Source organism: Daphnia pulex, chromosome 12 (genome assembly GCF_021134715.1).
Source record: "Daphnia pulex isolate KAP4 chromosome 12, ASM2113471v1".
In the NCBI taxonomy this organism is placed as follows: Eukaryota; Metazoa; Arthropoda; class Branchiopoda; order Diplostraca; family Daphniidae; genus Daphnia; species Daphnia pulex.
Window position 1 is genome coordinate 9,619,629 of NC_060028.1, and position 20,213 is coordinate 9,639,841.

General features: G+C 36.1%; 5 protein-coding genes and 4 long non-coding RNA genes across 24 annotated transcripts; 5 read left to right on the forward strand and 4 right to left on the reverse strand.

The window, feature by feature from the left end:
• The first annotated feature begins 157 nt into the window (after positions 1–157).
• Positions 158–3,536, forward strand: LOC124210044. The gene is made up of 10 exons (XM_046608333.1): positions 158–549; positions 828–1,130; positions 1,229–1,321; positions 1,394–1,468; positions 1,539–1,724; positions 1,783–1,869; positions 1,936–2,163; positions 2,232–2,410; positions 2,474–2,942; positions 3,004–3,536. Exons 2-10 carry the CDS (start codon positions 836–838, stop codon positions 3,276–3,278), a joined length of 1,887 nt encoding a protein of 628 aa, XP_046464289.1. The 5' UTR covers positions 158–549; positions 828–835; the 3' UTR covers positions 3,279–3,536.
• A 48-nt stretch (positions 3,537–3,584) lies between these two features.
• Positions 3,585–4,407, forward strand: LOC124210057 (UPF0488 protein CG14286-like). Its single transcript, XM_046608354.1, has 4 exons — positions 3,585–3,742; positions 3,812–3,980; positions 4,036–4,170; positions 4,228–4,407. The coding sequence occupies exons 1-4, from the start codon at positions 3,713–3,715 to the stop codon at positions 4,383–4,385; spliced, it is 492 nt and encodes a 163-aa protein (XP_046464310.1). The 5' UTR covers positions 3,585–3,712; the 3' UTR covers positions 4,386–4,407.
• LOC124210053 lies at positions 4,396–5,310 on the reverse strand. Its single transcript, XM_046608349.1, has 2 exons — positions 5,085–5,310; positions 4,396–5,013 (listed from the first exon to the last, which is right to left on the reverse strand). Exons 1-2 carry the CDS (start codon positions 5,164–5,166, stop codon positions 4,451–4,453), a joined length of 645 nt encoding a protein of 214 aa, XP_046464305.1. The 5' UTR covers positions 5,167–5,310; the 3' UTR covers positions 4,396–4,450.
• Positions 5,311–6,344: 1,034 nt separating this feature from the next.
• On the forward strand, positions 6,345–9,749 carry LOC124210058. Of its 12 annotated transcripts, none has more exons than XR_006881143.1 (11): positions 6,345–6,428; positions 6,693–6,826; positions 6,914–7,104; positions 7,177–7,317; positions 7,444–7,554; positions 7,617–7,764; positions 8,105–8,330; positions 8,459–8,523; positions 8,599–8,714; positions 9,035–9,129; positions 9,341–9,749. It is a non-coding gene; the product is annotated as an uncharacterized LOC124210058 (long non-coding RNA). The 12 variants fall into 12 exon arrangements; XR_006881141.1 differs by having other exon boundaries at positions 6,914–7,066; XR_006881134.1 differs by having other exon boundaries at positions 6,917–7,066; positions 7,817–8,330.
• Positions 9,750–10,669: 920 nt separating this feature from the next.
• Positions 10,670–12,032, reverse strand: LOC124208927. Of its 2 annotated transcripts, none has more exons than XR_006880714.1 (3): positions 11,840–12,032; positions 10,795–10,884; positions 10,670–10,728 (listed from the first exon to the last, which is right to left on the reverse strand). It is a non-coding gene; the product is annotated as an uncharacterized LOC124208927 (long non-coding RNA). The 2 variants fall into 2 exon arrangements; XR_006880713.1 differs by lacking the exon at positions 11,840–12,032 and adding an exon at positions 10,976–11,156.
• LOC124208926 lies at positions 11,914–13,031 on the forward strand. 2 transcript variants are annotated; one of them, XR_006880712.1, is made up of 5 exons: positions 11,914–12,043; positions 12,115–12,303; positions 12,390–12,518; positions 12,578–12,668; positions 12,731–13,031. It is a non-coding gene; the product is annotated as an uncharacterized LOC124208926 (long non-coding RNA). The 2 variants fall into 2 exon arrangements; XR_006880711.1 differs by having other exon boundaries at positions 12,390–12,668.
• LOC124208925 lies at positions 13,025–15,542 on the reverse strand. 2 transcript variants are annotated; one of them, XR_006880710.1, is made up of 5 exons: positions 15,431–15,542; positions 15,043–15,268; positions 14,842–14,970; positions 13,829–13,887; positions 13,025–13,493 (listed from the first exon to the last, which is right to left on the reverse strand). It is a non-coding gene; the product is annotated as an uncharacterized LOC124208925 (long non-coding RNA). The 2 variants fall into 2 exon arrangements; XR_006880709.1 differs by lacking the exon at positions 13,829–13,887.
• A 566-nt stretch (positions 15,543–16,108) lies between these two features.
• Positions 16,109–17,326, forward strand: LOC124208610 (uncharacterized protein F58A4.6-like). Its single transcript, XM_046606450.1, has 4 exons — positions 16,109–16,489; positions 16,558–16,672; positions 16,762–17,045; positions 17,111–17,326. Exons 1-3 carry the CDS (start codon positions 16,173–16,175, stop codon positions 17,038–17,040), a joined length of 711 nt encoding a protein of 236 aa, XP_046462406.1. The 5' UTR covers positions 16,109–16,172; the 3' UTR covers positions 17,041–17,045; positions 17,111–17,326.
• LOC124208607 (probable cytosolic iron-sulfur protein assembly protein Ciao1) lies at positions 17,067–20,186 on the reverse strand. Of its 2 annotated transcripts, XM_046606444.1 has the most exons (6): positions 20,028–20,186; positions 18,250–18,584; positions 18,082–18,190; positions 17,854–18,025; positions 17,643–17,778; positions 17,067–17,582 (listed from the first exon to the last, which is right to left on the reverse strand). In XM_046606444.1, exons 2-6 carry the CDS (start codon positions 18,574–18,576, stop codon positions 17,175–17,177), a joined length of 1,152 nt encoding a protein of 383 aa, XP_046462400.1. In that variant the 5' UTR covers positions 18,577–18,584; positions 20,028–20,186; the 3' UTR covers positions 17,067–17,174. The 2 variants fall into 2 exon arrangements, with proteins under 2 accessions (XP_046462400.1, XP_046462401.1); XM_046606445.1 differs by lacking the exons at positions 17,067–17,582; positions 17,643–17,778; positions 17,854–18,025; positions 18,082–18,190; positions 18,250–18,584 and adding an exon at positions 18,696–19,801 and having other exon boundaries at positions 20,028–20,176.
• Positions 20,187–20,213: the final 27 nt, after the last annotated feature.

Sequence of the window (20,213 nt, forward strand, 5' to 3'; positions counted from 1 at the left end):
TCCATATTCGTAAGCAAATTATTGTTTTTAACTTACGGTATTTGGGGAGAATCAAAATTATTTTCTTTTTAAAGAAAAATTTCGAATTCAGTTTTTTCAAATTTATTATTTTGGTTGATCAAATTTTAATTCTTTGACGGTTAGCTTTAACTTTGTCATTAGTTAAACGATTGCAGCGCCCTTGGGATTTCGTCCGAAGAGAAAAATAACCCTTCCTCCCCCATTGCAAAAGCTCACCCCTTCTCTTTCTTCTCGGACGCAGTGCGCCGCCAGCTACAGCTATTGATGGGACAAGAAGAAGTCATGTTGCCCGAACTGAAATAAAGTTTTTTCGAAATACTTTAAATGTTGAAACAAGTCTGGATCTATAAAATTATATCCCCTTTTCATTGAATTGATCGGTATCCATATCCGAGAATATTAAACAAACGAAGTGAACGAGAATCAGTCGACACGTGGTTTTACTTGTTTTGGAGTACCTATTCGAAATCACAGCTGTATAGTGTTGTTCTAATATTTCAATTGTTCGTCGAGGGCTTCAAAATACAGGTAAATTAGTTTTGTTAAAATTAAGATCTGTGATGATTTCACTGTGTGTTCCTGAAAAAAAAATTGTTTATTTGGTGATCTTATCCTAGTTAACTCAACTCAATTGTTACACACCTCCAGTGCTTAAATTTCCATCTTTCCAGGCTGGTTTATCAAATGTGTTATTCTTACCCTTCCTTGAGTATCAAAAGATCATTATCTAGTTACTAACAGAAAGCAGCAAGTGAACCTGAGAATTATGTAATAATCATCTGTAATTTTTCTTTCGTGATCTCTAGTCGACACCATGAGTTCCTCAGTTTTCTCAGTGAATGATAACAATGGAGATAGTGGATCTTCTTTCTCAAATCTGCTTCCTGTTAATGTGATCAGTGAGGATGGTATTCACGAGAGTGTGATGCTCGATGCGAATGGACTACCCTCTCTGCCCGGCCTTGATGAATTCTGCCAGAATAATGATCATGTCAATGCAATTTATAATATGCTTGGTCATAGTTCAAATTCTGAATTTATCCCCCCTGAACTTTGTGTGGAGCATAATTCCAACAACGAAAATCAAGAATTCCGACCTTCAAATCATGGTACGTTCAAGTTGTTTTTCACTTTTCAGTTTGCTAACGGCGGTTTTCTCAATTATTGCAAAACAATCAGGCTTAATGAATTTCCTTGTAATTATTAGGTCATAATGGGGATACCATATTTGACATAAATCTGTCCAATAACCACTGTCCATCCACCAGCAATAACCAAGACTGCCCATCTTCAAATCACGGTAAATTCAATGATATTTAAACTGCTGCTGCTCGTAATCTCATCGTACATTTTCAACTTTGTATAATCGTAGATTCATCAACAGGTACATCTTCGCTGAGTTTTCAAATTCGAATCGGAGAACCCGAAGAAAGCACAAGTGGACCAGGTAAAAATTGTATTGCTATTTTATCATACGTACAGCATCCTCCTATTTAATCCCTTTTTATCCACAAAAGAACCACCATTGGGTACTGTCATCCGTAGAGGTATATCAGTGATTGGCCAAGACCAACTGATGGCCACGCCTAGTACCAGTCAAAACTACGAGGGTGTGACTAGCGAGCCAAACAGGGTTGTAAATGGTGTGGTTCCGCATGCACCCGAAATGTTACACTCGGAAGATCCAAATGAAGAAGAGATTGGTATATATAGTTTATTCCCGTTCATTTGTTCTTTCATTTAATTCATTAATTTTTAAAGATGAGGCGTTCCAAAATGTTTTTAGTGGCTTTAGTCAGGCAGCAGAAAAAGAAATTCTTGTCCTGTTGGATGCTGACACACTAAAACGTAAGGCAATAAATGAAAAATAAATATTAATAGGTTCACTAATCTCAGTTTTGTTTCATCCTCCAGATTGTTTGGATCACCTCCGCAAGTCCCCGTTACTTATTTGCAGTTTTTGTCACGAACTCTTTGAAGACATATCACCGTTTCAAGTTCATATTCAGACCTGCTGCTCTCCGCCAGGACTTGAACTTAAGCAAAAAATGGATCAAGCTGCCATGGATCAGCTTGCCCGCTCCTTGTGGAAATCTGTTTTCTTAAAAGAATTACAGAATACGCCAATCGGGCAAAATTTAAGTAAATTGCATTACTATTTTTCCCTAAAAATGTGCTTCATAATTTTATTTTCCCCTTTTGTTTTCAAGAGCAACACGAAGGACACTTGCATAACGAACTAAATCAGATTTGGTTATCTGGGTCTTTTGAGCCCATGCTTAAATGTCGTGAAATTTTTATTCGAGCTGCTGTAGCCATAGTCTCTCGTAGGTGGGTTACGAACGCTGTCGCCAACGAACTTCATCGTGTCAGAGCAATTAAACCTAAGGTAGATTTATAACCACTTGTGAAATTATAACACTGCATTCATTTTTTGTTTATTATTCTCCAGCAACCGAAAAAGCGTGTCAAGATTGATTCTGACACGGATCAGTCTGTCGCAGATCCAAACTCATCCAAATCTGAAAAACCATCTGTATCGAAGAAGAGAAAGACTCGTGGCAGGCCAAACAGTAAGAACGCCAAAAAGACAACCGAAACAGATCTTGCCATCCGAGGACTTATCAATGATCAGGATCAGACGAGCAGCAACACTACTCAGTATCACTTCACTCCGGAAACGCCCGTGTCCGACCATGGAATAGACGTGATGCCAGTGTTGCCTCCCAGTTTGGATGCGACAGAACAGTCCCGCCTAACAAACAGTAGAGAAGACTCCGTTACGACACCCATATCAGACAGTGGAGTAGATTTTACACCCGAAATGGATTACGAATTGGACCGTTTAGTCAGAGGAGTGCCTGATGTTGACTTACTCGCAGAAGCCGCCAAAGGTTTTGAAAATCTTGATAACGCATCTGGTAAATTAAATTCTTAACATTTCTGCGCCTATTTCATTAACTTTCAATAATTTTTTGACAGACGCGTGGGAAAATAATGCCACGGCGGATGAACCGTTAAGCGAAAACGAGTTCGTTGTTGGCAAGATCTTAGATCGTCGGTTGCTCTACAAAGTTGAAGATTTCAATCCACTAGAAGAAGATTACGAGTACCTCGTTTCATGGGAGGGTTACGGTGAAGAAGACAACACCTGGGAACCTTACGAACATCTAAAGCACTGCACTCAAAAGCTGACAGAATACCGTGAACGGCTAAAACAAAAGGCACTAAGATGTCGACGAGGGAAGCGAATTTGAATTACCCAATGTACTTAAACAAGTTCTGATTTCACAAAACGTGAAAGATTAACGATATTATCACGAACTGTTGTTTTTTCTTTCTTTGTCTTTTTTTTTATATTGTGAATTTGAAGCGCTCTCGTTCTTAAGTTCTTAACCCCACCGGATTAAGTAATCCAGATTTGCTCATGTATGTTAATTGGATATTACGTGCCAAACTATTTTTCCTTTTTCTGTTGTGCGTGGATAAGTATAACCAAGTTTTAATACCTAGAATTCCATTTCATCTGTTATTTTTTTTGTTTTGTTTTTACTTAAGACGAATTTCCCTTGAGCCATCACAGAGGGCACTAGTCACCTGTTTGGCAGTCAACAATTCAACATCGTGAGTTTATACATGAGAGTATCGTCAGTTATTTGAAAACGTGTGGTCAATAGCCTTACTTTAAATTATGCCTCCAAAGCGCTTTCCAAAACGCGAGGTAATCTAGTTAAGTTTGTGTTTTATTTGCTTCGTTCTTGACGTTCATTTTATTAAACTTTTGAAAAAGCCAGTAGGTAGAAAGCCTCCTGCTGTTGCAAAACAGAATTTAGATATTCCTGTAACTGGATCATCAGAGACTCCCGATGATCAGATTCAGAACACCGAAGAAGAACTTAATTTTTGTATTCACCAACTGAAGCTGTCACTGAACTCAAAAAAATTAACTCCAAAACAAAGTAATAATATTCTATCACTGATCTGTTGTCTAATTAAATAAGATTTCTGTCACAGTTGATGCAATTAAAAAGGATGTCACCATTCTTGAAAATCCACAAGAGTTGATGGTGAAAAAGAGATGCATTATGAAAATGAGTCTAGGGGACTATCGAAAAAAGATGGAAATGGAAAAACGAAAGGTTCCCTTGGGTATGTTGCAAGAGTTATCTGTTAAGTTCAGTTTAATGACGTTATTTGTCTATTTAGGGTTACGAAATGCTGCTATAGGAACGGCTTCAACAAGTACTGGTCAGTTTATGAGGAAATCCCACCTTGTTATTGATCAAGAAAATAAAGATAAATTTTCTTTTCAGCATTCTGATAATAGCTTTAGGTTCAATTTTGATAGTGGTCAAAAGGAATGAATAAATATTGTACATTCAACTATTTTATTTTCCAAATGTTTTGCATTGCATCTACAACTAAGTTATCATTTCCTTCCATACATGTGTTGGTTTAACATGATTCTTTTACCATCCTCATCATGCAAACAAGGATTTTTTTTGTTAGTTGGATGAGGTTTACGTTTTACAGTTAAATCTTCTTTTGCAATTCTGATAATTCCTTCAACATAGGATTTGGCATCAAATTGCTCAGCTTGTGCAACCTGTGCTGAAAGTTGCATTTGAAATTCTTTTTCCTTTTTTGTTTTTCTTTTCAGGGCCATCCTTCTGTACTCAAATTTTCTAACTTTTCTTAGCTTCTTCAGCTTGTGCTTCTTCATTTTCCTACGTCTGATGACAATCATTCTGGCAGCCTGTTTTTCTAACTGGGGCATATCAGGACTAGCTGTTGGTAAAGTAATATCTTCTTTGATGACAGGTAAAATTGCTGATGTTGGTAAATGTTGAGGCATTTTCCAGTCAAGTATGCCTTTTCCCCCACTTTTCTCATAGATGGATGGGCTTACCTTAGGCAATATCGGGATGAGGAGGGATATAGGCATTGGATTGTTCATATTTGTAGGCCCACTTTGTTGCATTGAAAAGTACCCTAATAACAGAAAAAGTTAATGAAAAAAACAAACAAATAAGAACAATTTTCAGCTTGAATTAAAAACTCACTTGCAGGAAGGACTGAAGAAATAGGAAGCCGGTGAGAGTTGGACATAAACCTGCCAACGCTGAAAAAATTACGCAGCATCATTAACTGTTCCTTTGAAGGAAATGAACCAGGTATTTCAATTGTTATTATTTACTGATGATTGACAGTTGTTTTTCAGATTATTAAATATTGACGATTTTAGGAAGCAATAAATGCAAATTCATCCAAAAAATTCGTCTGCTAACACTAGGTTATTAAATGCTTGCTACCATGTGCGGTGTCCTACGCTTTTAATTTAATTAGGTGGAAACGGATTTTACGGGTACGGGGCTACGGGCGCAATTTTTTTCAAATGTAATTCGACAAAAGGAACGAGGTTTGGTAAATATTTTTAACTTGTTATTTTTACTTGTGAACATTTTATTATTACATATTCTATAGCTCGGATGGCGATTAGGGTAAGGGTACTAGGGTAGAGCTTATAGAAATTCTACAGACAATAAATTTTTTCTGCAGAATGCAAATTTCAGAAAAAGGAAATGAGCAAAACAGTCCCTTGATTGTAGCTAAGTAGCTTGTAACTTGTTTTCTTGCTGGTCTCAGCTGGTATCTTCCATATTTCTTAACATGGACATAATTTCTTTATGTTTATAGAATAAATTCAAAGCCATATCAAATGTAAGTTTACTTCTACTAAATATACTATCTTCTTCTACTATCTACTAAATCTATTTCACGGAGATGACGAATATTTGTTATTTAGTTTATTTTCCGTCCAGACTGGCAGACTCCTCACTCAGAGCCATAGATGTATGGTTTAACCACTTATATGGAAAGGCCTTCCATTACCTTTTCCCCCTGGAAGTGTTCTGGCCAGACCTTAGTTGCAGAGCCACAGCGGGTGTGTTGGGAAACACATTGTTTTTTTCCAGTACCAAAAATGAACAAAGTTTCAGTAGATGGCCGCTGTTGGCGCTGACAATAAGGTCTAAATCGATACTTAAGCACATTTTCGCACTTTCGATTCGTAATCGTGGCTGCAACTTTGGGAAAAATTTCCGAGAGGAAAATTTAACAGGCAGTGGTTCTACCATGCATCTATAACTCTGCCTCACTCCTCACCAGTGACTTAATGACTAGTCCGTGGATGCTAAGGACTGTCACTAGGTGGCCAAATAATTCAATGTGTTTAGGGATTGAACTATTCAGCCCTAGTGTGTAGAGGGATGAATGGGGGCGTTATTTAAGTTTTGACTTCTGAGACGACATTCTTATTCCTCTTTCTTTTGAACCGTGACGCTGTCCGAGAACAGTGACTCTCGACATTGCTGAGTGCTTTTTTCAGAAATTTTTCGTCGAAAAAGGTAATTCCTGCGTTAATTTAAGGTTATTAACTGTAAATATTTTGTGTGGTGAATTTTATGGGTTTCATGTACTTAAATTTATCCTTGGTCATATTTCTGTACATTTTCTTAAATATCTCTTGCTGCGTGTTGCACGTTTCGTCTCATGTAGAATGTCGTTTCGTCTACAAGTAAAATTGTTGATTATCTCTTAATTCCTATGACTCTTTCTGAATTAAAATTCCTTGATTTGTAGTAATTGAGCTAATATTTTTCTATGAGCAGCCTTATGGAGTCTGAGCTTCATGTGTTGCGTGCACGTTATCGCTGACTTCATTGACTTGTCATGAAGATGCATCCTAGAGAAGGTTCTATCATATTGAATGACAAATGAGATGAAAAGAGGAAATCTGGAAAAGGTATAAAGTTACTCTTGAGCTGAATTAGGTAGCATTTTGTTCTTGATATCAGAAGATAAGTGACATTATTTCTTGCTTCCATGACAGCAGTTGTTAAAAGTTGCCAGTTTGAATCATCAGTGGGCAAGCATTTTGCTAATCTGTAGTCGACTATGGATGTGACACATATTCTGTGTTTTGAATACGAGTTGTATATTACATTTTTGATAAAGAAAGAATCCGACACCTACTTGTTTTCAAGTAAGACAGCTTTTGTGAAAATCAGCTAATAGAGAGATGTAGACCTTTTTTTAAGATTTTTTTCAAATCTGAAAATGTTCTCGGCTTATTAATGTCCTTTTGTTTTGTAGGATTCCTTGATCAGTTCGGTGTTTGAGCTGTTGATGGTGTTGTCTGGTGCGAATCTTGCAGTCATTTTCCATCTGAGAGCTTCCCTGTAATGGAACTTGTATTAACTTGCAGTCGGACTTAAGTGTTATGGTGGTGCTCATGTAAGTGTTGCACTAATGTACTGATGCTTTTTTTGTTTTAATTTGAAAATTGTATTTTGAAATCTTATTTCTCATGTTATTAATGTTAATGGCTCGCAAATGTTTTTTTTTGCATTGTGCTTACAGGTATTCATGGACCGTTAATCGAACTGTTTTGTTGGGTCTGTTTGGGGTGCAGTGGTTTTCCAGTTGCGAGATGCGTAGCAGTGGAGCTTAAGCAGATAACTTGTTTAATAGGTAATGAATAACTTCAATTCAACGGAAAAAAAAAACAATCATGTTTTAAAAAATTGTATTAGTTTCAGAGTTTGTTCACCAGCGGTCAACACCCTAGTGTTGGCAACATGGCAAACTTTTGTCGCCGACGTCATTTCTATTCCTGGTGCTGTCAATTCCGGTGTTCGTGAACAGTGCCGTCAAACATTCTTCTTCACAGATATCCCCAAAGTAATAAATGATCTAATTCATTAGGGTTTCTGAATGTAATAAATTTCTACAGATTTTTTTAGGGAATTCTTGGTATACCTATATTTCCATCTTGTCACTTGTAGATTCATTAATAAAAATTAAATGCTGAGGTTTTTGAAGAACATTGAAGAAATTTCAGCCTATTCCTAGATTTTCTACATTCTTTGGGTCTTGCCTGTGATACACATCTGTTCTTGTCATTTAAAGTCTTTTCCCTGTAGGTTTTGTTGTTTGTTCAATGGAAAGTAATAGGAATGATGTACTTAATTAACATTGCCACTTAACACTTTTTCATTTGGTAATAATGCTTCTTTTCAAGTAGGATTAATTGCTTGGTCAAGCTGAGCTTTTTCAAGGCTGTTCAATTTCCACTGCAATATGTTGCAGCCAGTTGGTTGATGGTGTGGTGAACTGTTGTATGAAGACCATGCGCTGTTATGAGCTTCTGGATACAATCCGGTGCTGGTGTGGGGAATTGTTGATGCTGTCTGTGGAGTTTGGGCTTGAAATTTTTAAGAGTTCACTGCCTTAACAATTGAGTGCAAGTATCATTCATTTTTTTAATTTTAAGCTCAAGTTAGACTTTAATTATTTTACTTGTATATTTCATTATTGATTTTTCGCACATATCAAAATGTTTTTGGTTTGTTTCATTTTTTTCTTTGTTTTTTAGATATCCAGTCAGTTAGATGTCTGACTTTAATTGATGTCTCTATTTGGTGTGTATTTCATATTTGGGTAAGAGATTTCTTTCATTATCTTTTGAAGAATTTGAGTATATGGTTAATTTTAAGCTTCATTACTATCACGCAGGTGGTTAGCCAGATTTTGAATGGGAGTTAAAGTCAAATTGAGCTGCACGTTCTGCAAGCGATCTTCATTGCTGATGTCATCCTGAAGTGTAAAATCAATGAAGTCATCTTGAAATGGTAACTTGACTGTGATACTGGTTTGTAACAGGGGAAGTTTCATTAAGTGGAATTAAAATATTATAGTAGCTTTGAGTTTTTCTGAAAAGAGACTTGCTTGCTCAATTAGCTTTTGCTGAATTGTAACTCTTTTTTTTAAATTAGAACATTGTATTCCCTTTTAAAAATTAATGATATAGCTTTTTCTTGTTATTTTAAACATTTTTTAACATAAGATTTAATTTAAATTTATACTTGAAAAGGCTTTTTTCTTTTATTACATATTGTTTTTTTCAGCTGGTTCAGGTTTAAATGTTAAATAGTGATTTTCTCTCCAACAGGTCTTGGCTATGAAGTTATTATCATCAATCCTCTGCATGCAGTTGTTATCAAAAGTTGGAGAAGTAAGACGGCAAAGCTGCCAGAAAAAGAAATGGTAATTTACCTGAGATGTTAACTTGGGGTGTGTTTAGTTTTTTATTGAAATATTGTGTTCTGTCAAAAGATCAACTTCAAACTGTCTCAGGAAACTAGTGATAGTACCTTTCTTTATAAACAGACCCTTGTCTATTTTTCTAAGAAAAAGTTAAAAGAAAATTCATGGTTTTTCTTTCTGTTCAGTTTAATATCGCTGTTTTTTCTCATAGGTCTCTACGGAAATGTGCAGCGGTTTTGCAGTCCGACTTTGTTCAAGCTGTTGCTTTCCTGAATTTTGCTAGTCTTTGAAGTAGCTGAACCTGAAGTTATGATGCTGGTGTTATCCTGAAATAGCTGTTGTTGGTGCTATCAAATTACTGTGGCAGTGCAATTCGGTTATATTATATCTATATAGTATGTGATTGTAGTAACCTTAAGCTATTTCGTCACCCATTGTGTCATGTTGCAATCTGACGTTTGTATTGTTTAAACAACAGTTGTGCTACTGATATTATCCTCACCCATATCTAGAAATAATGTTATGTCAAAGTTAACTTGCAATATTTCGATGTGCGTTGGAAATTTAAGCTCGATATATTTTCACAAATTATAAAATAAATAAAAACAAAACCAACTTTATAAAACCAAATAATTTATTGAAATGAAAAAAAATAATAAATATTCTGACAATTAAAAAATATTACTAAATGCAATATAATTTGTAAAATTAAATAACATTAAGTTAAATTAATTAAGTTAATTAAATAACATTTAACTTAAATCTAAGTTAATATAATTAAAATTGATTACAAGTTAATTGAATCATCCCATTTTTTAGCCAAAATGATTGAAATTTAATAAACAAAGCGTCCGGTACAAGACAAATGTTGTTCTGTGCAAATTTTAAAGCAATTTATACCCAAATAAAACACTCCTTTTGTCTCATTTGGGTGATAAACTGCTTTTGAAACTCGCACATACAGTCAATAAAGACGGGGAGAGGGACAGTTATTACGAGAGCAATTAACCATAGTAGGCTTCCGGCTTAGACATCTGGCAACCATCAGTCTTGAATTACAGCTTTTTCTTATCAGTTTTCACCAATGGATGAAGTCCATGATAAGTAGCGAAGGAGTTACCCTGTTGGCAGAATGAACATTTATTAGGATTACAATAATTTTAAATTAGATTTGAGCGACAGAAAGCAATACCTCAAATCAAGAGGGCCTGTTTAAGGAAGTAAAAAGGGATATTCAAGGGTAGCAGCCAACGGGTTACAAAACAAAGGACCTTGTTGACTGTAATATTGTCCTGTTTCTTCAAAGGACATTGACTTCTCATAAAGTCTGTCATGCAAAATTAGAAACCTAAGAAATAAAGAATATAAAATTAAGTCACCTTGTTTATAATTTGTGTTATCAATGTGCTATTAGATAGACGTCAGTGCAGAACAATACTTTAAATACATACTAGACTGCAACAAAGAAAGTTTGGTGACAGACAAGTAAACTTACACACTAACATACCAATCAGTTATCCAAGGTTCTCTAGAAGATGGCCATGATGGGGTTGGTGATCTAGCAAGTCTAATAGAATCAGTCGATAATTATGATGAATCCTAATAAAAAATGAGAACAATATATAGTTCAGCAATACTTGATTAAGCTAGTGTTGGTTGTGTTACCTCTGTCATTTGGATGACACATTCAGTAGGATCCCAGGATTTACAACACAATAGTAGACAGTAGGCTGCATGCCCTTTTCACATTTTCTCCTGGAAATGAATGAGAAATATTAAGTTAATAAACACATATACAGAAAAGAACACATCCCAACAAATTTCACACAAAATATATCCAATTTACCAACGAATTCTTGGTCATTTTTGAAGAAAATAGCTGTAGCTGAACTGTTGACATAAGCACATATCAACACAATATTCATTCACGCCATCTATTTGACACGTCCAAAACCCACTATCTATAGGACCGGCCTTAGATAGTCAAACAAGTCACAAAAGTAATCAAAAAGACCCATTTCTGTTTACTTAACTTGGCATGGAGTCTAAAGAATTGTACAGAGAATAAAGCTCACTTGCTAGTTTTATGCAAATTTTCCGGAAGTAGACCGGAAGTAGACGATAGCGCCTCAACCATCAGGCTGCCGACAAAATAAACCAGATATTCGTGATCTCCATGAAATTTGGGGTCGATTAGATGTGATTTAAACGAAATCCAAAATTTGGCCAAAATCGAGAATTTTCCTGAACTATAGTTCAGGAAAATTCTCAAAGCCGGAAGTACGAAAACGTAAAAAAAAAAACATGAACTTTACCACAAATTTGACGAGGATCACGAATATGTGGTTATTTTGGACGTCGAATGAATATTTATTGAACTACTGACTGAAAAGTAGAAAACCGGAAGTAGAAAAAAAAACACACTATTGAAAATCTAACAAGTGAGCTTTGCTGCTGAAACAAAAACTGACATTACCACCCAAAATTTCCTTACAGCACTTACAGTAGCATTGAGAAATTTCTTCAGAGATGTGCAAAGTGTACGTAATAAAACTGAGTGAAAATAAAATAAAGGCTATGCTGTCTAGCCTCTAGCGTTAGAAAAAAGAAACGTTTATCAGTAATAACATGGAAACATGTCCGCTCTAGCTCGTTGACACTTTGGCTAATTGAAATAACTAAAAAAAAGGCAAATAACTTTGATACTCACGTAATATTCTCTCCTCCAAATTTGTATCTAGTCTTCACCAAAAAGCCACCACCGCAGAATCACACATCACAACCGACGAAATCCCCAAGGTGATGATGCTTCAACAATGAAGGTTGACATTCACTCAAGTGCCTTGTGTATGACATCTGTTAGTGATTCCAGATTGTTGACGAAATATCGTCTTCTGCTACCAGCTACCTCTAGGTTTCAATCTTTTAGCTTTATTCCTGCTGTCATTCTGCACTGTGTACCAAAATCTATCTTTTTTTCTGTAGGTTCGGATGACCATTGATAATTGGAGAGCAGCATAGGAATGCAACAGCTTTGTCTGGGTCAAATGCCCTACTAAATTGAATCCTCTTGGCCGTCTTGGGAAACGTTGTCTGCTCCTAAGTTACACAACACATATCATAACTCATAAGTTAATTAACAATATCAAAACAAATTTAGATTGGGATTTTGAGGTAAGTTAAAATGTTTTTAATTAAAAGATAACACAACATTTAGCTAATGGTTTTTATTGCAATCTTGACTTAATTTTTAATCTTAGTTCACTTAGTTTTTGCGTGACCTAGGTGCTTGTGACAATGGAAATGATATGATCCACCAATAATGCAAGCTATGTCTTCCAAAGCTAAATAGTTTCTACTGTCATTTAATGTTTATAGTAATATTTCAGGTAACTTACCCAGTCAAATCGTAGCAAATCTTCAAGATATTAATTGATGCCTTCCTCAGATCCAATTCTTTGCTGCTATCTCTTTTGCAGACAGTTGTGGTGACCTTCACCTAGTTCTAATTTAGGACATGTAACATTGATAGATTTGAGGTATTCCTTGCTGTCACTACCATATGGTTTGAAAATTATATCTAAATATTATCTCCTTTCAGGTTAATCCCTCACCACTCTATAGTTGTTTGGAAACTGAAGTGAGATTGCTGGAACTGAAGACTAATAATTTGTGTAGATGCAGATACATTACAAGTGCATATCTGGGTTTCCTTCTTTTCTGTGGTCTCGTTTCCCTAACTAACCACTAACCAACGCCCGCCGGTGGACACTCACCCGCTATGGAGGTTCATGAGGCTTAACTCGGAAGCCTATTATTACTAAAGAAGTATTTAATGGTTTGTACTAGCCGTTTTATTGATATTTTTATATTTTAAAAAAATTATAAAAATGAGTTTCCTGGTAAGAAAATTTTTATTCATTACAAATATTACATTGGTAGGTTTTAACATTATTTAATATGGTTTAAGGTACTAATTTGAGTTGGTGGATATGTTTATGGGGTCTGAATAAATATTCAAAAGTTTGTTGGAATTATAGATTCATTGGTAGGGATATGTTTGTAGGGTTATTAAGTTACGTGTTTTATACAAATTTTAAATATCCCCCCTCCAATCCCAAAACATATTTATTATTTTTTTTTACATAAACAACGCCACATTTTTTTTTTTGTTTCTTATCAACATATTACCGGTAAAATTCATTGACACAATGCCAATTTCATAAAATAATAATGCAACTTCGGTAACACGACACCAGCACCAAGTAACAGCCAATTGAATGTGATGCAGAAAGATTTATCACCAGCATAGGCTGCAACAACGTACCGCAACGGACAGCATTACGCAAACATACACGATAAACCTGTAACCGAAATGAAATGATTTAATTTTCACCATAAACGGAAATGCTGTCTAGAAAGACAAATTAATAACACTTAACACAAAACAATATTTGGTTTAACTAAAACCACATATTCTGAAAACAAAGCTATTTTTGAAACAAAAACAAAGTGTGTGATTTAAACTACAACAAGGAAGAAAGAGAAGCTAAGAATTTAACTGTATGTTAATCCTGCTTTTAAAAAATCAATTACTATCAAGCAGTAAATTCTCATTCGATAATAACAAAAGTGACACAAGTATAGCTAAACTATGAAACCTCTGTGTCAGTTAGACAGCTTTTTGAATCAGCCATACAATTAGAAAGTTGATTGAAATAACTACTTCAGTTGTTCATGTTTCTTCAGTCTTGATACCTCATAAACAATAATAAGAATTAATTAGCCAACAAATTCACCATAATTCCATATTGTAACAATGGAGAAATATGTTCAATCTTTTTATCAGTTATAGAAGAAAAAGACACCCAAAATGTAAAGAATGTTAAGGCAGATTTGACTAGACATAAAATTTTAACTTTACAGGATTAACAAACTTTGCCCAAGAACGAGTCTAAACGTAAAATTTTTCTAAGAAATAAATAATTCACAAAACATATAGCCAAAGAAAACAAATAGATTACCATTTTGTGCAAGATGTTCAGAGAAATAATCTGTGAAATAAAGAACTAATTTTTTAAAATTTAGACTGTTGAAAGTCTACAAAACAGAAGACAAAAGAAATTTAACTTGATTAAGTCTGATTAAACAAAATGAGATGTCAAATCGCCATTACGAATTTCACTTAACCCTTAAACAATTACAAAGTCACCAACAATTACAACCAAAATTCAAATAGCATAATTGTTACCATCCTTTTAGATGCAAATCTTATTAATCACGCTCTCGATCGTCGAAGAGCAAATGATGGCCGCCGTACTCACTCACTCACCACCAAACTTATTTAACTGGAACAAAACGTCACTAGTTCCTTATTCTAAGAAATACACCTCCCAAGCATTATAGCTAGCTTCAAAACCCCGAACATAGGACAACAGTATACTGTCACCCTACTTCAAAATTGCTTCAGTAATACTACTTTCTTAACTGATTCTTCATTTAGCACGACTGAAATAAAGTTCCAACCAACAGAAACTTCTAAAACTAATAATTACTGCATAACTGCAATAATACATTTAAAATGATTGTTCAAATATTAACATCATGTTAGTGAATGAAAGAAATATCCTTAACTTCAGGAGACTCAAAGCTGAAAAAGATTTTCAGTTCTTTCCTCCAACAATAAATTGACCAGAAAAAAATATGACATACTGAGTTTTGATAGGATAACCTTTTCACGGAATCTTTCTGCACATGTTTGGCGAGGTAAATTTATCTAATAAACGTGAACAGCATGGTGAACAGGATCGATCACGTGCTGAGAATGGAGTCTCTTTATAACTGTAATTCAGTAACAAAAGTTTAAATAAACATATTCCATATGATACATATTTGAAATGAAATCCTAGTTACCCTTTTTAAAGATCCATGAATTGAATTAACTCTACAATTTCAATCAATTTTCTTCCAAGTTTAACGTGGCGAACGTCAAACAGTAATTTCGCATTCGACATCTTGTAGGAACTAATGATTGTGATTGATCACCAGCACTGCAGCCGACTCTGTCTCACCGGTCTCGGAAAGAAAAATGGCGGTTTGCCGGTTTTAGTCCCACGAAGACACTCGCGCCACCTGGGGGCTGGAGGAAAACATAACTTTAGTCACGGTTCACGGATACGAAAATTTTTTAAAATTTATTTATATACTATTAAATAATTAAAACTATACACCATTATAAGCCCATAAACATGCAATTAATTGGAGGGTCTTGCTGAAGACAAATGGGAACCAAAAGAATTACCTATTTAGGTGTTGACATCTTCTGAATTGACTTGGATTTTAAGCTAGAACTAGAAGCATAGATAAAGACCGCACACCAGTGGTTTTTAATCTTTATCTATGCAAGAAGTATAGGGCTCTTCGGGATCTGTTTTATTTAGCCGTTTTATCTGGCAAAGCAGCATGGCTCTAGACTTGTTTGAGGGAAGAACGGGGAGAAGAGGGAGAATGGGACGAGTGGGAGGGAGGAGGGCGTACGAAAAAAAAGGGGACCCACGTTTCCTCTTCTCCCCCATTCGTCCCATTCTCCCTCTTCTCCCCGTTCTTCCCTCAAACAAGTCTAGAGCCATGCTGCTTTGCCAGATAAAACGGCTAAATAAAACAGATCCCGAAGAGCCCCTATGATCTTCCTCACACAATCAGTGTTGGAAAGCAAATGACATAATTAATATCACACATAATAAACAAGAAACAGCCTTCCGATTTGTAGCGCGTATTCTGTAAATTTGTTATGATTTTTTAGATTGAATTTCTTGCATAATTGAAGGTCGACTTCCAGCTTTATTTGTTTCACAAATAATTCCTTTTTTTCCAATTGTTTTGCTTCGGTTTTTTACTTTTTTGTTTGTTTTTTGTTTTTTCAAATGCGATGATTTTCCGTTAGATGCCATTTCAGCGAGGATGGTTAGAAATAAAATAAGTCGCTCGCTAGATGTCGGGTTGAAACATAAACATCGACTGTAGCCGGTCTCACTTAAATAAAAATGAGCAAAAAACTGGTAGTTCTGGCAAGATTTAGCGAATGCGGCATTCCAGAATCAACTGTATTCATTTTAAATAAAAAAAAGGCATTGAAAGATTACCCACAAATTTTGGATAAATGTGATACCAGCAATGTCGACGAAATTTCCTTCTACTGTATGGATGTTCACGCTGCATCATTTTTACGCAGCGAACTTCAGAGGGCTAGTTTTCTTAGGAGACAGGTGTGGAAAAATCATTCAACTCTTTTGGAAACTGGTACAGTGGTTTTGCAAATCTTATTGAAGGAGCCTATTCGCTACCACATGGATCGAAGATTGTTAGTGATTTCCTGTTTTATTTTTTTATTTTTAAGGAATTGAATATAAATATTTACTTTTAATCTAGTGGTTCCCAAGTTCAGCTGCTAGTCAATGAAAAAATTGAATTGGATCACATTATGTCTTGCTTGTCCACCTTAGGAGGAGCCTTCTCATCACTGGGAGATCAGTTTCTTGACTGTGTAAGCATTAATATATAAGCTCCACAACTTTCAGGACCCTGCCACTACTAAATGACACATATCAATATAATTTCTTTTGTGTGTTTTAGGCAAAAATTGCAGGGAAGATTTCCTTACAACAATATAAAATTGCTGAAAAGCTCTCTGACCCTGTAACACTGATGCGTTGCCAGCTGTATCTTTCTATTAGCTTGATCCAGTGCAACCGCTTTAAGAATGCCAAAATTGTTATCACCTCAGTTTATAGATCAATGAAGTCTAGACCAGAAGAACTCCAGGATAAAAGGGTCATCTCCATGTGCCTAGGTATCTGGGCTAAACTCAAATATCATTGGTATCTAGAGAAAAAACAAATCTACATTACATAATAAAGGTTTGCAATACATGTACCAAATTCATTGTACTTTTTATTTGAATTGAGCTTTTGGGTTCAAACAGATCTGTTAAGCATACCCCAAAAGATATGGCCCCAACAATATTCAAACAAATCTCTTAAAAAATATCAAACCACCTGTAAGGGATCGTGATCATTAAGAGATACATCAATCTGAACATCTTCTCCAAGGGCTGAATGAAGAACTTCTTTCCATTTGGAAAGAAATCCACGTTCAGTGTTTGAGTGCTCACATAAAATGACGCTAGTTCCACGATGAACAGCATCAAGTACTTCATGATGAGACATTTCGCCCGTTAAGAACACGTCCGCTTTTACGTTTTTCAATAATGAAGCTCCTGAGCCAGCACACAACGCGATTGTTTTGACATTCATATTGTTCTCTGCATTGTCTGCGGTTGCTAAACGAACATGCTGTAGTTTTAGATGGGTCTTAACCAACTCTACAACACGGTTGATTGTGATGGGCTCGGACAATCGAATTAATCGTCCCATACCCGATCCCGGGATCGGAGGCTATAAATACAAATAGAGAAATAAAATATTTCTTGCAACTTCCAATTTAAAAAATATCACCTTCTCAACGCGGATGATACGGACGTAGCGAGAAGCGTTTGCAAATGAACATTGGTTAACCAATTCGATTATAGACGGAAGGGCTTTCTCAGGGGCCATAATGGTCATTTGCTCATATCCATCTGCAGTAGAAATGCTAAATAATACAAATAAAATACATCCTCATCTATTATAGATTTCGACTTATGAATATGAATTAAATTAACTCAACTGTTCTTCTAAGCGAGCTTCAGGAACTGAAGCCACTAACTCCAGAATCGATCGAACTAGTTTTTTCCCTTCAGGATTGAAAGGCACAGGAATTTCAACCATGTGCGTGCAATTACGACGAGGGAACGCAGCGTAGGACGTCGTTAGTGGATTGCAGGAAGCAACATTAGAACCTGCGTTTAAAATTGCTTATCGTAACTACTCTAGTGCATAGGAATAGGAAACGTACCAAACGCCTCGGCCAGCCAATCATTAACGCCTCCTTTCAAAGCATCTAATGCAGTATGAGGAGAGTAAACAGCAATTTTGTTCTCTAAGCACCTAGCAATAATGTTTTCCTGTACAAATTTTAAAATGTTAAACAATTTGATTAATTTTTAAATTGGCGCCAAGTTACTTTCCAATTTGAAGCAGTGATGCGCTTCAAAGGTGCGAATATGGGAGGATGATAAGAATAAATGAGGTCTACTGAAGAACTCTCAGCCTCTTGCATAACACTGTTAGTCAGATCATTGGTGAGCAGTATCTTCTTGATAATTTTAGAACTAGTGGGCTCAACCAAAAGACCGACATTATCCCATGACTCCGCCAAAGAGAGAGGAGCAAGTCGATTAAACTCATCAACCACAGAGTTGAGGGTCCAGCTGGACATGGTTGCTGTGCTCTGAAAGATAACTTGTTGAAAGTGATGTCTAACTAGATGACGGGCGCAATTCCTCAACATTAAAACCCCTGCAATCAAATAAAAAGAAAAAAAAAAAGACGGAATTTAAGCTCATGGTTTCTGTTCAGAATTTTATAGCATGCTATAGGAGAAAAACTCGTTAGGCAAATACAGAATAATAATGGAAAAAGTCTTTATTGAAACATAGCGTTAACGGTGAATACATCGCAATGTTATCCTTTGAATTGCCACAGTTTAACATGCATGTCGTCACTGCATGAGGCTAGCAAACCAGGAATGCAAGGATTCCAGACAACTGAATTGACATCTTGTTCATGAGCTCTTGGTACTATAGTTAGTTGCTCTAGGATAGGAGCATTTGGATCGCTTTCTGGATCAATACGAAAAATGCGGATCGCATCATCACCAGAAGCTGTAGCAAGTAAACCCGTCTGGTGACACCATGAGATATCGTAAATGGCACGCGGATGAACTCCAGACAAAGTACAGACGCACTTCCAAGTTGGCATATTATCTGATGTGGCTACTCCGAATTCGTTTCCAGGGAGATATTCTTTCCAAATCTTGATTGTTCGATCATCGCTGCATGTCGCCAATAGTTTTCCTGTAGAATCAAAAGCCAAGCTCCAAACCGTCGATTCGTGTGATTTCAATGTTGCAAAACAAATCCAGTCGTCGTCCTCTTCACAAAACATCTTGACTGTGTTGTCGTAACTAGCTGAGGCCACAATATCTTGATGTGGATGCCAGACAACTTTTTTTACGTCTTGTGTGTGAGCGCTCAAGACCGCAGCGCATTCGAATTCTCCATCTTCGCCAACCTCCCATATCCATACACTTTTGTCTCTGCTGCATGTTGCCAAAAAAGAGCCAGATGCTGACCAAGCAACGCACTTTACTTCATTCTCATGGCCCTCTAAAGTTGCCGTGCATTCATATTGATTGCCTTCCGTGCTAGTACTCTTGTCCCAAATGCAACAAGTACCGTCGAAACTTGCAGAAGCAATAAGCTTGTTACAGGGAGAAAAGGAAACGGATCGAATAGTGCGTTGGTGTCCATCCGACAAAATCGAACGACACACCCAGTCATTGGAATTGACATTCCTTCCCCAAAGCCGAATGGTTTTATCTTCACCACATGAAACCAAAATATTTCCTTCTTGATTCCATCCTACATTCCACACAATTCCTTGATGGCCTGGCAATTTGCAGAGCTCGTCTAGTCTTGCCATTACAAACACTATATTAAATGTATATGTGCTACCTGGAAAGAGATCAAAAATTTAATTATATTTAAGGGGAGCAAAGAAATGCATTCGTGCAGGTATTTTCGGAATTGGAAAATTTCTTCACAAGTTGATTAATTTACTGTTAGTGTTAGTCCACTTCACTTAACAATATGGATTTGTACACACATCACACAAAATGTGTGCCAACAAAATAACAACATGTAACTTAGTCAATCTAGTTTTGCAGTAAAAGATTATTACCAAAATATTTTTTGGGGGTGATCGAATTTGATCACGAATGCACGATGTGTTTCCTGGGACGATTCAAGTTACGGAGATAAGATACGCAATGCTTGCTCACGTCCACATTGGTAATGGTATGTGCTTCTGCTTCGACCCGCATGTCAGACGAAAATAATAATGAAACATTACGTTCTAATTACAACC

What these genes read in the sequence shown, in the direction of transcription:
- LOC124208607 (XM_046606444.1), bottom strand. Translation starts at nt 18,576, where the DNA reads ATGTTGAGGAATTGCGCCCGTCATCTAGTTAGACATCACTTTCAACAA. An exon ending in TCACTGCTTCAAATTGGAAA is followed by an intron (nt 18,191 to 18,249) that starts GTAACTTGGCGC and finishes AAATTTGTACAG; the next exon opens with GAAAACATTATTGCTAGGTG. An exon ending in TTGGCTGGCCGAGGCGTTTG is followed by an intron (nt 18,026 to 18,081) that starts GTACGTTTCCTA and finishes TTTTAAACGCAG; the next exon opens with GTTCTAATGTTGCTTCCTGC.
- LOC124208610 (XM_046606450.1), top strand. Translation starts at nt 16,173, where the DNA reads ATGAGCAAAAAACTGGTAGTTCTGGCAAGATTTAGCGAATGCGGCATT. An exon ending in TACCACATGGATCGAAGATT is followed by an intron (nt 16,490 to 16,557) that starts GTTAGTGATTTC and finishes CTTTTAATCTAG; the next exon opens with TGGTTCCCAAGTTCAGCTGC. An exon ending in GAGATCAGTTTCTTGACTGT is followed by an intron (nt 16,673 to 16,761) that starts GTAAGCATTAAT and finishes TGTGTGTTTTAG; the next exon opens with GCAAAAATTGCAGGGAAGAT.
- LOC124210057 (XM_046608354.1), top strand. Translation starts at nt 3,713, where the DNA reads ATGCCTCCAAAGCGCTTTCCAAAACGCGAG. An exon ending in AGCGCTTTCCAAAACGCGAG is followed by an intron (nt 3,743 to 3,811) that starts GTAATCTAGTTA and finishes CTTTTGAAAAAG; the next exon opens with CCAGTAGGTAGAAAGCCTCC. An exon ending in AAAATTAACTCCAAAACAAA is followed by an intron (nt 3,981 to 4,035) that starts GTAATAATATTC and finishes TTTCTGTCACAG; the next exon opens with TTGATGCAATTAAAAAGGAT.
- LOC124210044 (XM_046608333.1), top strand. Translation starts at nt 836, where the DNA reads ATGAGTTCCTCAGTTTTCTCAGTGAATGATAACAATGGAGATAGTGGA. An exon ending in AGAAAGCACAAGTGGACCAG is followed by an intron (nt 1,469 to 1,538) that starts GTAAAAATTGTA and finishes TATCCACAAAAG; the next exon opens with AACCACCATTGGGTACTGTC. An exon ending in GGATGCTGACACACTAAAAC is followed by an intron (nt 1,870 to 1,935) that starts GTAAGGCAATAA and finishes TTCATCCTCCAG; the next exon opens with ATTGTTTGGATCACCTCCGC.
- LOC124210053 (XM_046608349.1), bottom strand. Translation starts at nt 5,166, where the DNA reads ATGATGCTGCGTAATTTTTTCAGCGTTGGCAGGTTTATGTCCAACTCT. An exon ending in TTCTTCAGTCCTTCCTGCAA is followed by an intron (nt 5,014 to 5,084) that starts GTGAGTTTTTAA and finishes TTCTGTTATTAG; the next exon opens with GGTACTTTTCAATGCAACAA.